Below are 13,564 nucleotides of genomic sequence, written 5' to 3' on the forward strand. Positions count from 1 at the left end.
TTTTTATTCCACTTTCCCTACATTAATATAATTAATTATCTTCGTAATAAGAACAATCTAATTACAGACACGGTTTTATTTATTTTATTTGCTTACCTAATTTTCCTTTATTACAAAATGTTGATTGACTCCAAAAAATCTATCAACGATGGAGATCAATTTGCGTAATTCATTGACCGTTCTGAAAGATGAAATTAATCGTAAAATAGAAGGGGACAAGTGTATTATATCGTTGGCAGCGATGCGTGAACGATGAAGCGACGTGGTAGAAGCAGCAACTATCTCATCATTGATAATAGTCGGTTTGGCAACGTCGCGCGTCTCACCTGGCGACGCCTGGCGTTTACCTGCGCAGTGTCAACAGGGGGGCAAGCGAGCGGCAGTCGATCCTCCGATCCGGCCGACACGCTCGTCTGTATCGAGCTGTCCTTTTTTAAAACCTTCAAAAACATCAGACAATCAAATTCTTAATTCAAACGTGATACCTACACCAGTGACAATTGAATCGTGCAAAGTGGAAACGTTTTGTGTGGACCCCCATTGTTCGAAATCCGGAATTGTGTTGAAAAGGACCTGAGAAACGCAAGTCACCGGACAGCCTCGTCAGAATTTCGTCTACCTATGTGATGTTGGTTAATTCTAGATTTTCACCTGCAGCGGAAACGGCTTACGTAGACGGCTAGCGGTAAACGCCGTCCGCGCCGCACGCGAGTTCTTGTCCATGTTGAGTAACCGTCAGGTTTCTAAAAAGTGCTTTCGACGCGTTTAAGAACACAAACAACTCGAAAACGTCGAATTCGGACGTTACTACGGGTTCCGCGACATCGCGGTCGCCTACGCGAATACGTAAAGGTTGTTATCCCGTTCCCGTTAGAAAGTTATCTGAATTGTAGTGTAGATAGACATGGACTGTGTGGAAGCGAAAGCACGGTATTGAGATTGGTAAACACTAAACAGTAAGCATACATGGACCGTGGAGTGTGAGAGGGTGCGTTGACATCGTCGGGGAGGTGTTGTGTCGTGGTGGCGAGATTGTGCATGGCGCGATGATCAGCGGAGGTTGGGTGTGCGCGCTTCACGTGCGCACGGCGGGGCTCGGTGGCGCGGCCCTCGGCTCCGACGAGGAAGAGATCGTGTACCTCGCGTACATCGTCATCGACGTTCTCTCCAACCAGGTAAGCTTTCAGGAAGTAATTTAGCACCATCGAATTCAATGAACGCCGCTAAAGAACTAAAACAAAAAATAAACAAGTAATAGCAGGCTGTCGGGTAGATGAATTGCAGTAATAGTGCTGCTCGCACGGAATGACCGATAGGATGTTGCAATTGGCGGTATCTGCACGTAAATGTATATCGAAGGATTTATTAAACCTTTGTTTTAGTAATAAATTATAAGACTGATGTAATAGCGAGCAGAGAACTATTATTAAAGAAACAAAGGCCATTTTTATGCAATTTAACAAATTTTCCTGGTAGGTTCAACTGCAGTTTTTATTATAAAAAAATCAGATAATCGCGCGACGTTTCCCGAAAATTCTTGAAACTAGAAATAGGTAGGTTAAGGCTACCTACCTACCTAATTAAGTATTTACCAACCTACCGATCTAATTGATTTACGATTGACGTAAATTTATGCATTAAAAAGTCAAAGATCCATCATTTCGTTAGCTCTGGGAATGGTGCTAAAGTAGTGTGAACTGATACAATGATAAGAATGAACTGATAACATTGATACTGCTATCTCTGGTGAATGTAATACTAATAATAATAGCCACAATATTTCTATCATTATTGTTTGGCTTTAGGACTTTAGACTGAACTTCATAGTTACCAATAGTAGGACTTACTATGATACTGTAGGGTGTAGGGTGTTCCAATATTGTGACATTGAGAACAGGTAAATGAGCTAAGACGCACCGAAAAGTCCAATAGGTCCATTTTAAAAACAAATCAGAATCTATTATCAGTCATATTTGAGATGTAGGTATCTCAGGCTACCTCCATTTAGTGTCAGTGTGACGATGACGCGGACGTGCTAATTTTGAGACACCATGTATTTTGCTTCTTACTATAGCCCTCGAGGGCAACTTTGGCTCAACTCAAAAAATACTTAAATTGAGCAGACTATCTTGCAACCAACAAAAATAAATAGGCGCCAGTAACGCTAACATTGCCCTGTGGAATTATGTCGTATGTCGACATTGCTAATTTGCTATGAAGAGGTGGAAAGTTAAATAGGTACTTTTTTGTTTTGAACCAAAGTTGCCCCCTAGGGCTAAAGTAACCCACAAATGCGGTACTACTAGAAATTTGGCTAGTTAGGTATTGTTAACGCAACTCATGCACTTCATGCGTATTTGTATCGCATCAATGATCTTGCCTTGAACTGGGTAATTATCCAACTTTTAATATTATCGGCCTCACCTACCGTCTTGAAAGATAAAGGTACTGCATTACTTATTCTGTGGTACTGCACAAGAATGTTCTACAATATTCCACATCTTACGACAGTTACGGCCTCATTCGGGAGCACAGTATGCAAACTGCAGGTGGATAACATTTACCGCTAAAACTGTTCAGCAGTAGTCAACTCGAAGTTACCAAGATGATGGCCTTATTGAAATAAAATTATGTAAATAAAATATAGATTTTGCAAAAACGAGAGTGAATTATAAATTAATCTTGCGGGTTGCGAATGTCACTTAGCTTTACCTAAACTCATGACTCATTTTATTTTTGCAAGTAGGATTTTAAAAAACACTTACACGTCCCAGTATTAACCCCTAACAACAACAACCACTGTTTCCGTATAATAAATGGGCCATTGGCTAGAAGAAGCAGCGCAAGAAACTCAGTCAATATAAATTTTACACACGACAGCACATCAGGCTACCCATTTTTGTTGCAAACTCGCCCCTATAACAACTGTACAAGAACAAACAGTGGTTACGTTGACATGCCGTCGTCTGTACCAAGTAGTAGTCAGTGGTTAGTCACTGTAAATTAGGTACATTTATTTATTTTATTTTAATTACACAGGTTCTATACCTTATTATACAAAAAAAGCGTTGTGTAAGTTGAGGCACTAAAGAACGGCTAGGCTGTAGTGGCTGTAAGTAGAAACTATTTAAATAAACGCCGTCAGTTCACGTTTAAACTATTTGACTACTCCGCCCTAAAATAGCACATCGCACATTACTTCACATCATTAACAAACATACAAATTCTAAGTATATTTCAAAACACCTTTTCGCCATATTTGAACGACTCAACAGCTTACTTTCACCCATTAAGTCAATTCTTAAGCGTCACACAAAACGCGCGACAAAAGTTAACGACATTACTAGGACGGAATACAAAATGTAATTTGTGTGAAAATAACTAAATTATAAGCTATAAACATGCTTTATACCTACTAGTTTATACACAGCTAAACTTTGATTTAACCTGTAAAAACTACGCCGTAATACTGTGGCCGTACTACGATGAAACGTTTGCATAGAATAAAAATTACAAGATTTTCAATCGCAGATGACACGGACGCTGACTTTACGGTTTCCTGAGAGAAGCTAGGCTGCTCCTTAAAATTATGTTCATCACTTACTGAAATGAAGAAATCCTTACTTTGTAGAGGCTGTGGACGCTGTGGTGGAGACCGTAAACCACAACTGATGCTGATTTATGTCGTGGTGGCCTAAATAGGAGGACCTCACCATTTCACATTCGGCGAACTCCTCCGCGCTAAAAAGAACTACATACATAATAATAAATATACCTCTGCAGTTAAGTTGTAGCAAATAGCAAGACAAGTTTCAAGGAAGCAAATAGGTAACTCAAAAATTCTTCTCTTTTAAGTTTTTTTGTGATTTACTGGATACGTTTTCGCAAGGACTCTAGCCTAAATTAAAATTACCAACAAAATAATGTTGTCCTGTCAAATAATGTTTGTGACTGGATAATAAATAAATTATTACCGCATAGTATCCGCGCATAGTTGTATAAAAATCTTGATCCATAACTGGTTTTATTGGTCCGAGACTAAGTGAACTGCAATCATAAAATAAACGAGGGTATTATGAAACGGAGGTCAATTTACGGACAAAACTTTTAATTTTTTTACATACGGCTTATTGTTGATAAAGTACGTAACTATTCAGTCAAAATATTAAATCAACAGTCTTGTTAACAAAAATGCTGTGAAATTATTTTATTAACAGAAATATCTCGAATATGCTGCAATCTACTCACTGAAATATAATTTACCAGATTCAATAATCTTCGGCGTGGATCTAAAGCATTCAGTATTTTTTATTGTTTTTTCGCGGTCAAAATTAATTACAGTAATGTGTAGTGAAATTAAAGAAGATGAATAATTCTTATTAAATCTAATGAAGCGAAACTAACTTCTTTCACTGATAAAAAGCTGCATATATCCCGAAAAGTTACAGTAATTAAATAAGTAGGTATACTTACATATGTACTAACCTATCTAACACTTAAGCCATACCAATAAATAAATGATAAAAAGTAGTAACCATGGTAGTAACCTTATCAACTCTTCGTTACAACCGAACACGACGACATCAGGAGACCTAATTTCTACTTACTTACATAGTTTTATTCTACTTACTATGTATTATTTTATTGGTAGTTAGTTATCACGACTAATTCACGAGTGAGAAAAAAAATTTTGGAAGAAAGTCGTTATTTTCGAGTTGTACTCATGTTGTACCTACTCGTTAAGTCTTTTATTTATTTATTGATGTCACCGCTTTGTCATCATTTGACGATTGTAACACGAGCACGACGGTTTCTTTTGAACTAATAAAAATTAGAAATATTAGTGTTGTAGAGACGATGGCCGTTGGGGCAGGAAAGTTCTCGAGTGGCGACCACGGGCTGGAAGACGTAGCGTGGGCAGGCCTCCTACTAGGTGGACCGACGATCTGGTAAAGGTCGCGGGAAGAGCCTGGATGCGGGCAGCGCAGGACCGTTCATTGTGGAAAACCTTGGGGGAGGCCTTTGTCCAGCAGTGGACGTCATTTGGCTGAAAAGAAGAAGTGTTAAAGCTAAAGCGTCATGATGTAGTAGGTATTTACACATTCATTGGCACACGTGTATTGGAAAGAGATGTAGGTACATCCATCACTTTCCCACAAGATAATCTTATGTAGGTAGGTACTTCTACTCCTGCTGCTTTTAATCCCTCAGATTCGAGTAAATCAAAACTAGATTTACATCATGGCTGTAACTATGCTATAATGAAGTCACTACCAAACTGTCCTCTCACCTAGGCTAGCAGCAAAATTTTCCACCACGTCACAGAATAAATACTACTAGGAGTTTTGGATTGAATGTATTGTAAAATGATGAGAAATAAACCTTATTCGAAGGAAAACACATAAAATAGTCTTCTTTTCAACTTTTTTTGCTACTGCTACATGAACAAGACTTATTTTGACCTCTTTGAAAATTCGACCAAAAAATCACCACGTTTTGCTCTAATAAACTTTCTTCGTAAATATTGTGGCCTACCTAAACAAACCTACCTTTTGTTACAAAAATATTATACTCATATCTAAGAGGCGCTTTTGCCAAAATATCTAACAAGTTGTTATTTGCTCTACTTATTTAACTAGCGTTTTAGCACTTATCACATTTATTTAGAGGCGATGTAGCGGAACAAACCAGATATAAAATTATGGCGCGTTCACAAATTGGTTATTTTTGCACCAACGTGAACTCTTTGGGAGTCAATAAACTAATAATTCTATTAATTTCATCACTAGCTGTGCCCGCGCCTTCGTAAGCGTGAATGTTTAAATAACATTTCCCGTTTTTGCAAAATTTTTCTTTAAGGCGATTAGAGTCCTCAATCCGCGTCAAATGGGCATTTTGTAAAGCCTACTCCTCTTTTACTGCTGGACAGAAATAGTTGAAAAAAATATATGTTATACAACAGTTCAAGGACTACATTTGTGACGTTTGAATTTTCGCTACGTCTCTTTGTTTTGGATTAAAAAAATAAATACGGGACATCGATTTTTTACTTAAATTCCCTACTCCTCCAAAACGGCTATGTTAATTTAAAAGATTTTTGCACGAATAGATTAGGAATTCTTTAATCTTTAAATGACACGTTGCGTTTTTCAATCGAACATTACTTTCATTCATAAATTTTACTTTTGATAAATTCCGAACGTTTTGCTGTTGAGGGGGCCTTCGCGGGGTGCGGGCGGCAGTCGGCCGCTGGCCTTCAGACGGGGAGGTTGTGTCACTCGCTGCAAACTGACATTAGCGATCAAAATGAATTTTTTATTTGGCTGAGTTGCACCACCTGACGTGACCTAACTTTGACCGTAGCTTTGGCGATAACCGGTATTTTTTTGTATGGAGTTTGACAGATTTTTGACTTTTGTCAAATTTAAAATAAGATGGTGCAACCTAGTCTTTGTTTGACAATAGTTTTTATGTCAGAGTTGTTCATAGAGCACGTTCAGTCAGACGATACGATTGAATTAAGTCATGCTCGGACGCTATTATCTACCTAAATAGAATCTATTAGTGTAAAAAAATCGACTCCAAAAAAAAAACGGCACTAGATAAGTAAAAGTTGAAAATATATTCCACTATTTATTTACTAGGCCTTTGCAATCAGTATCCAAATTAGGAGCGAGTCAGAATCAGTAACTTAATCGATTTACGTGAAGAAAAAAAATTTATATTTTTCATACTTAGGCTCGGCGCAAATGGGCCATTTAGAATTAGATTTTCAATATGTGTCTTCGCGAAAATACCACAGTTAAAAAAAATAAGATAAAGTGGTATTGATAAATTGTTCTAAAGAGCTTATTAAAAATGTGGATACTGATTACAAATGCCCGTACATCATGATTGATATTTTCGGAGTCGGTGACAGCCTACCTTTTGGTGATTCGTTTTGGAGTTGGTTTTAATTTTTGGTGAAAATTAATTTATTTCATGCCTTTAGTAGAATGAGAGGTACTCAATAGACCTTGTTGTTGCCACTGAAGGTGCATAGGTACACAGTACATTGATACCATATTTTTCATGTTAAGTGCAAATAAACTTTCCTAAATTACCTAACCATGAAACGTACCTATAGGCTATAATAATTAAAAATTTTCGTCGATAAAAACTGAAATCCTCTTATAAGATGATGAATTTTGGGAGCATGTCATGAAACTATAATTATTAGCATACAAAAACTTGTTTTAAAAAAAAGGTTTTTTCTTTTAATTTTTTTTTATGATGCGGAATTTGCTGCGGCGTAGTAGCAAAGATTTTTCGTTATGTAGCTCGTAATAATTTCGAAGAATAGGGATGTTTCCTAGGTAGAGCAAGAGTTTGAATTAGTCCGTCGGTCAACTTACCAAAAAATACTTTAAATGTATTTTTCACTTTTTTAAACTTATGAAAATTTAAAGAGATAAAGCGCGCCAAAGTTCAGAAGAGGCCCATGACGTTAAGGCGTGCTTAAAATTGTTGCGATTTGTGACGTCACGTGGAATTTAATCGCATCATAACTTCGTAATTACTTGTTTGTTGACAAATAAAAATATCCCGTGTCCAATATTTTTTGATAGTGTAATTGACGGACTAAAAGTGTTTTTTTTAAGAAACTAGCCTATTCCTACGGCAACATTCCAGCTCCATCATCAGACCCTGTTTGGCTTTGAGAATTGAAGTAGGTAGGTACTCGTGATTTTTAAAGTAGCTTACTTACATAATATTACTTACTTATATGTATTTATATAAATAAGTAAATACAAATCAAACGAGCCTAAACTCGTTTAATCCCGGAGTTGCTATGGAGCCACGGGCATTCCAGCTCTATCATCAGATCGACTCCATGTCATCACAATATTGCATTGTCATCCGAATTACATGTACATATATCCAAAATTTTAACTCAATCAGCTGTTGAAGGATTTCTAATAAAAAGACGAGATTAACCCACTTGTTACGGAATTCACTTTTTCTATCACTTACCTTAAATCAGTCATGATAAATTTATCTCAAAACAATCGCTCCAAAACTTTATAGTTATTTACGTCAGTGTACTTATAAGACTTGGACAGTACTGCGACACACCTCATCTTTCAAATGTTGCACATAAAAATTGTTTACACTACCCACATTAGTAAAAATATGTAGGTATGTAAAAACTAGCGTTATTTTAAAAGAACGCTAGTAACAAGTGGGTACACATTTTCAGTTTATTCTTCATAAGTGACACAAGGAGAATGACAATAGACAAAAGAAGAAACATTTGCTTTTTTAAACCATTGACAATACTACTATGTGTTCCAATACCTACAGTTGTCGTCAGGAAGTTGGTCTAACAAATTCAGCTTGCAAGATTCCACCCGAAGTTACCTACATATTACATGTTCAAATTTCGAGAACGGCTGAACCGACAAAAACATTAGAAAATTTACGAAAAAATTTAATAAAAAAAAAAATATATCCCGTACAAAATGTTCATGGATTGTGTTATTTTTATTAAATACCTTTACGCCTGAGTTAAATGATACCGACATCAAGGTTCATCAATTCAAGTTTAAAATAATAGGCAGTAATGTCATGAAAAAAGAGCTTCTATTCTGTATCTACCTATGCCCGTGTAATTTTGATCGGAGTCAAATCGGAGTTTTCGTGCGGGGTGCGCGGGTGTTTCGCACGGCGTGAAGGTCAAACGCCCAAGGTCATTGAGGACTCTAATCGCCTTAATTGCTTCGCCCCTATTGGCTGGCTCGATAGATGGGCTATCGAACACAAAATTTTTTTTCAAATCGGTGCAATACCTATTTCCTGAGATTAGCGCGTAAAGCAAAGAAACCAAACCAACTCTTCAGCTTTATAGATAGGTATAGCGTTCTTAGACACACCTTGAGTGCTTACTAGTAGTAAGTAGTAGACTTTGTAGAAGGCAAAGGGAATGAAGAATGAATAAGCGAAAGGTATTGGAGATATAATATTGGTTTATTATGCAAAGTTGGCCCCAACCTTGGGGCCAAGTAATCCATCGTGCGGACGGGATATTACCTACACTATGTCAACAACGCAGTCATGTGAACAAATAGAAGGATAATAAATTAGTTCACGTGTGTTTTAGATGGACATTAAGTTTTTGCACACAGAGATTGGACTGTGATTTAATGTCCAAATTAAATGTCGCACTGAGCGCAATCTGAAAGACAAGGACGACGTATTAACTTTACTATCTTGGGTGATAAACCAGTCAAAAAACTCTTTTGTCCTTTCAAAAGACCGAGTTTATATGCCACTAGACCCGGACAATAGAACCTCACTTTGAAGTATTTTACTCCGTGCTCAAAGAGCTAAATAAAGATGCGCTGCATAGATTTAGCTCTTAAGTTTTTTTTTCATCAGGTAGGAACGAAACGAGTACTACTGTGTATAAATTTTGTTCATTTTAAAACTTATCATATTTTGTTGATTTATATTTAGTTTACTTTTTATAACAACTATTATTCGTATTATTATTAGTTGTGTAAGTTCTTAATTAATCTTCTTACCTGTCGTAAAACCTGTCTATAGTTCGAATTAATACCATTATACCACGAAAAAAGTAATTTTGCGTAGAGAAATTCATAAAACCAGCTTAAAGACCTCAAACCTCAACAACAAATTAATAAAGATATGAAGCATTGCTTATGCATTTTATTATTCATCACCTGTATATTTACCAAATAGAAAATAAATAAATTAACCAAGAATTTAGTTCGTTCCTTTATTAATAAATGCAGTTGTACGTAGGTACATACTTCCATTATGGATAAAGCTTGCTAAACATTATTTAGAGCCTAATATACGCAGTTCTTATAATGTTAGTGTAATGAATTAGGTCTAGGGTTGTCAGCTAGCATCTGAGCTACATAATATTTCTTTGATGTATCCTACAGTAGTTTGTAGGCAATTTTATTTTATGCAGGTACGTTTTTACAGCAAACTTACAGAATCTCAGCCTTTTATCCTAGGTTATCTCAAGGTTCATAAAAAGTACTTAAACAAGGAAAAAAACATGTCTACATTGCAAAATAACGATATTTCGCATCTTTCTAAAGTTCTGTGTTTCAAGAAACATTTTAGTTAGTCGTTTATTAATTATAACTCAGGTAATAAATGTCAAAAACATTCAAACGTGACTAACAATAACACAAGTTCATCGCCATCAACAAAAAGAAGAAGACGACCTAGTAATATGACACGATTACTGCATTGTCTGTGTTCCTACCTTTGTGAATCTATCTTTAAAGTGCAGGATATCGAGACTAGATGCAAAATCTTGGTCAAGAACTGTCCCGAAAGTAGCAAACAAGCTATGCGCTCTTCCGAAAATAATAGAGTTCCAAAATAGGTAGGTATTTTATTATTTTGCACAGGACGGATGAGATACCTAAATCACTTGATGGACAGCCCTGATGAATGAAGCCAGCTGAATAGGTCCGGCCGTGTATAATCCAAAAGTTATTATCCTTTTTTTTTATGGCGCAGTCCATTTGTCTATGCCCTATGTTGTCTCTGCCACCAGAGCTCAGCTAAAATTACATAACCGGTTAATAAGACGGATTCTGCTATAAAGAGTGTCACTTGAAAAATATACGATGCTTATGAACTTCAAACTTGTTTGATTCAAATAATATTTGTCTTTGCATGCAAAGGTCTTAAAATAAAAGATACCTACCTACCTATACAGCAGCTTGTATTTGTCGGGAAAAGAAAATATTTTTATTTTTAAAACATTAGGTACCTATGTAAAGATAGGCACATCACTCGTATCTTGGATGTAGAGTCGCCAGTACATCAGACTAAACAGTTTTATTAGAAATACCTAGCTATACACAATAGGTACATGCCTAAAACTGTTAGGTCTATTGACAGTCTGTTACACCCGTATTCACAAACGATGCTTGCTTAAGTGAAGCAGCAAATCGAACGCACAGCGTTGAATAGAGCTCTGTGATTGGTTCGTGTTTGACCCTGTGCGGCCACGGGGACCTTTTGTGAATACGGGCATTAGAACAAATAATATGGCACTCTACCTATAGTGCTGAATGTTTGTTAACTTAAAATACCGCAAAGCTTTATAATATTGAAATCTCTCTCGCGTTTCACCTCGCTTAGCTAAAAGCACGCATATCAACTAACATCATACAGGTGTAGCTTCGCCTATTCGCTTCGGCTCGGAATGGAAGCTTAGAGAATCTCACAGTTCGTCGACCCTGCTCGCCAGCCGTCCTTGGCGAATGTTTTAATTTTATGATGTTTGAGTTTTGCAGGAATCTTGCAATATCATTAATAAATTTTAACTAAAAGCTTTGGTTTCTGACTTAAAATTTGACTTCTTCTGACTATTTATACCATTTTAAACGGTGACTATACTTACTAAACTAACGAAAAACTTGAAAAAATCGAATTTCCACGAATGTAAACGAACCCACGACCGAATTTTTTCAAGTTATTTAAAATTTAATTTGGGATGCGACTCTTAATTCTAACTCTTACCTACTTGGTAGAACTTATAGGATTTTTGTAGATATCTAGATTCTAGTTACATGCTATTCTATAATTCAGACGTTATCAAAAGAACGGAACTAATTTCTAAAGTGCATAGTAGCAAGAATAGGAGGAAAATTCATAATCCGAAGAAGTTTTGACTGCTTTAAGTAAATACGTACTTGCTTATAAAGTTAACAGCTTTTGCGCATCAATCTAACTACATAGTTATTTTTATAAACCAAACAATTATTGGCGTCGCTGACACCCACTCGCCATATTATGCGCCATGACGCTAAAAAACGCGGCAAAACATATTCGAGGACGATAAATACCGGAACCGCTGGTCCTTCGATCGGGCGATAATTGGCGACACCTTGGTCATCGGTGGGTGACGGTAATCCTTTATGACATCACTTGATGTTTTACTTCAAGTCCCTTTGTGCTTGCAAATGATGCGGCTACAAAAATACTCAATGCGATGTCGCAAAAATGCTAGACGTAATTTTTACAAAATGTAGTCTTTCTTCTATTGCTTAACTCACTCTACACTGGCTGGTTAGGCTAGTTGCCTACCCAGTTATGAAAAAAAACCTCATGTCAATAAAATTAAATAATGTAGGTAAAAATCTTCAGGTGCCCACTTTCATCTTCTCCAGATGCGGTTGGCCCAGGCGAGAATGGACAATTCTCAAATTTTTTTTGCTGAATATTAAGAACCTTTCTACTTGATAAGCGTTGCTTTTTATTTTTGACAGATCACAGCTTTGTTAGCACTCCAAGTTTGTTTAAAAGATGTGTTTTCCTGAAAGAGATATTACCGTTATCTAAATAGATATCAGGATCATGCATTCGTAACAAGCAGAGATAATAAGTCCGATGTATGGTATCTTAATTATTACATAATTTTACTGGGGGCATAAAATGATTGTTTAAAGTACCTATCTACCTAAGATATTGCGGCAGACTCGCGAGTATGTAACTGGTACATTACTATTACTACATAACATTATGCACATTATTTGAAATTATTTCACTTTTGACACCTAACTATATCTAGATGTTTTGCCACTTAAGGCAAAAAAAAATTTTCTTTGTTTTTGGTAAGTTAATGTCGAATTTTGCAAAATCTTATAAGCTTCTTTTCGAATCAATGTAAGCATCATTTCTAGACGACGCCGATTAATGGTTTTATTGTTTTATCAATAACATTAAAATTATTAGATTAGAAGCAAAAGTGGTAGGTAACTACTCCAAGTACGGAAGTCTATTAATTATTATGATCAATCAACCAATAATTAAAATTACTACCTATCTTAATTAATATCATGCCTTAACTCATTATTTAAAAAGGTGTAATAAGAATAGCTATTGGCTGATATTTAATTTATTTAATCTACACAATAATAACAGTTATTTATTATTTTACTGCTGTTTTCCATGAATAAATAAATTGATTATGTACCTTAATTGCGTTTGAAACCTTTGGTACGATTATGTTCGATTCGATCACCTACAATTACATGGTATACATCAGAAATCTATTTTTGAACTGATTCTCGCTGAATAGTTAACTAACGCCCGTATTCACAAACCGATGGCTCCTACGTATAAAGGCGAAACTGCCGCTTACGCCTTTTTCCAATTATTTAAGCAATGATTTCATTTTGCTCTAATCTATAACGTCAGTAAGAAAAAAATTTTTTTTTTCCATTAGATACAAAATAAAATTTTAGGCAAATAGGCGTATGTGCAAAACTACGCCACGTATAAAGCCCAATCATACGATTCGTCAATCTATACGAGTAGTTGCTTACATAAATATATATTTTTTATAATCCAAATCTTAAATAAAGCCATGAAAATATTTAGCAAATTGTTTTGTTTATAAATTATGACACATTATATAGTTATTTAATTTTTAGCGTTAAGAGTCGCATCTCAAACTAATTTGAAAATTATAAATAACTTGAAAAAATCGAACTGCCTAAGGCATCGTGGGTTCAATTCCCGCCTTAGG

The 13,564-nt window shown here is 35.9% G+C and overlaps 1 protein-coding gene across 1 annotated transcript in view; it reads left to right on the forward strand.

The window, feature by feature from the left end:
* The first annotated feature begins 345 nt into the window (after positions 1–345).
* LOC135082994 (RNA-binding protein fusilli) overlaps positions 346–13,564 on the forward strand; it is a 105,706-nt gene continuing 92,487 nt past the window's right edge. The window contains exon 1 of the mRNA XM_063977754.1: positions 346–1,175. Coding sequence (XP_063833824.1) covers positions 1,047–1,175 — 129 coding nt within the window. The 5' untranslated portion in view covers positions 346–1,046. The remainder of the gene's footprint in view (positions 1,176–13,564) is intronic.

This window comes from Ostrinia nubilalis, chromosome 22, assembly GCF_963855985.1.
Source record: "Ostrinia nubilalis chromosome 22, ilOstNubi1.1, whole genome shotgun sequence".
NCBI lineage: Eukaryota > Metazoa > Arthropoda > Insecta > Lepidoptera > Crambidae > Ostrinia > Ostrinia nubilalis.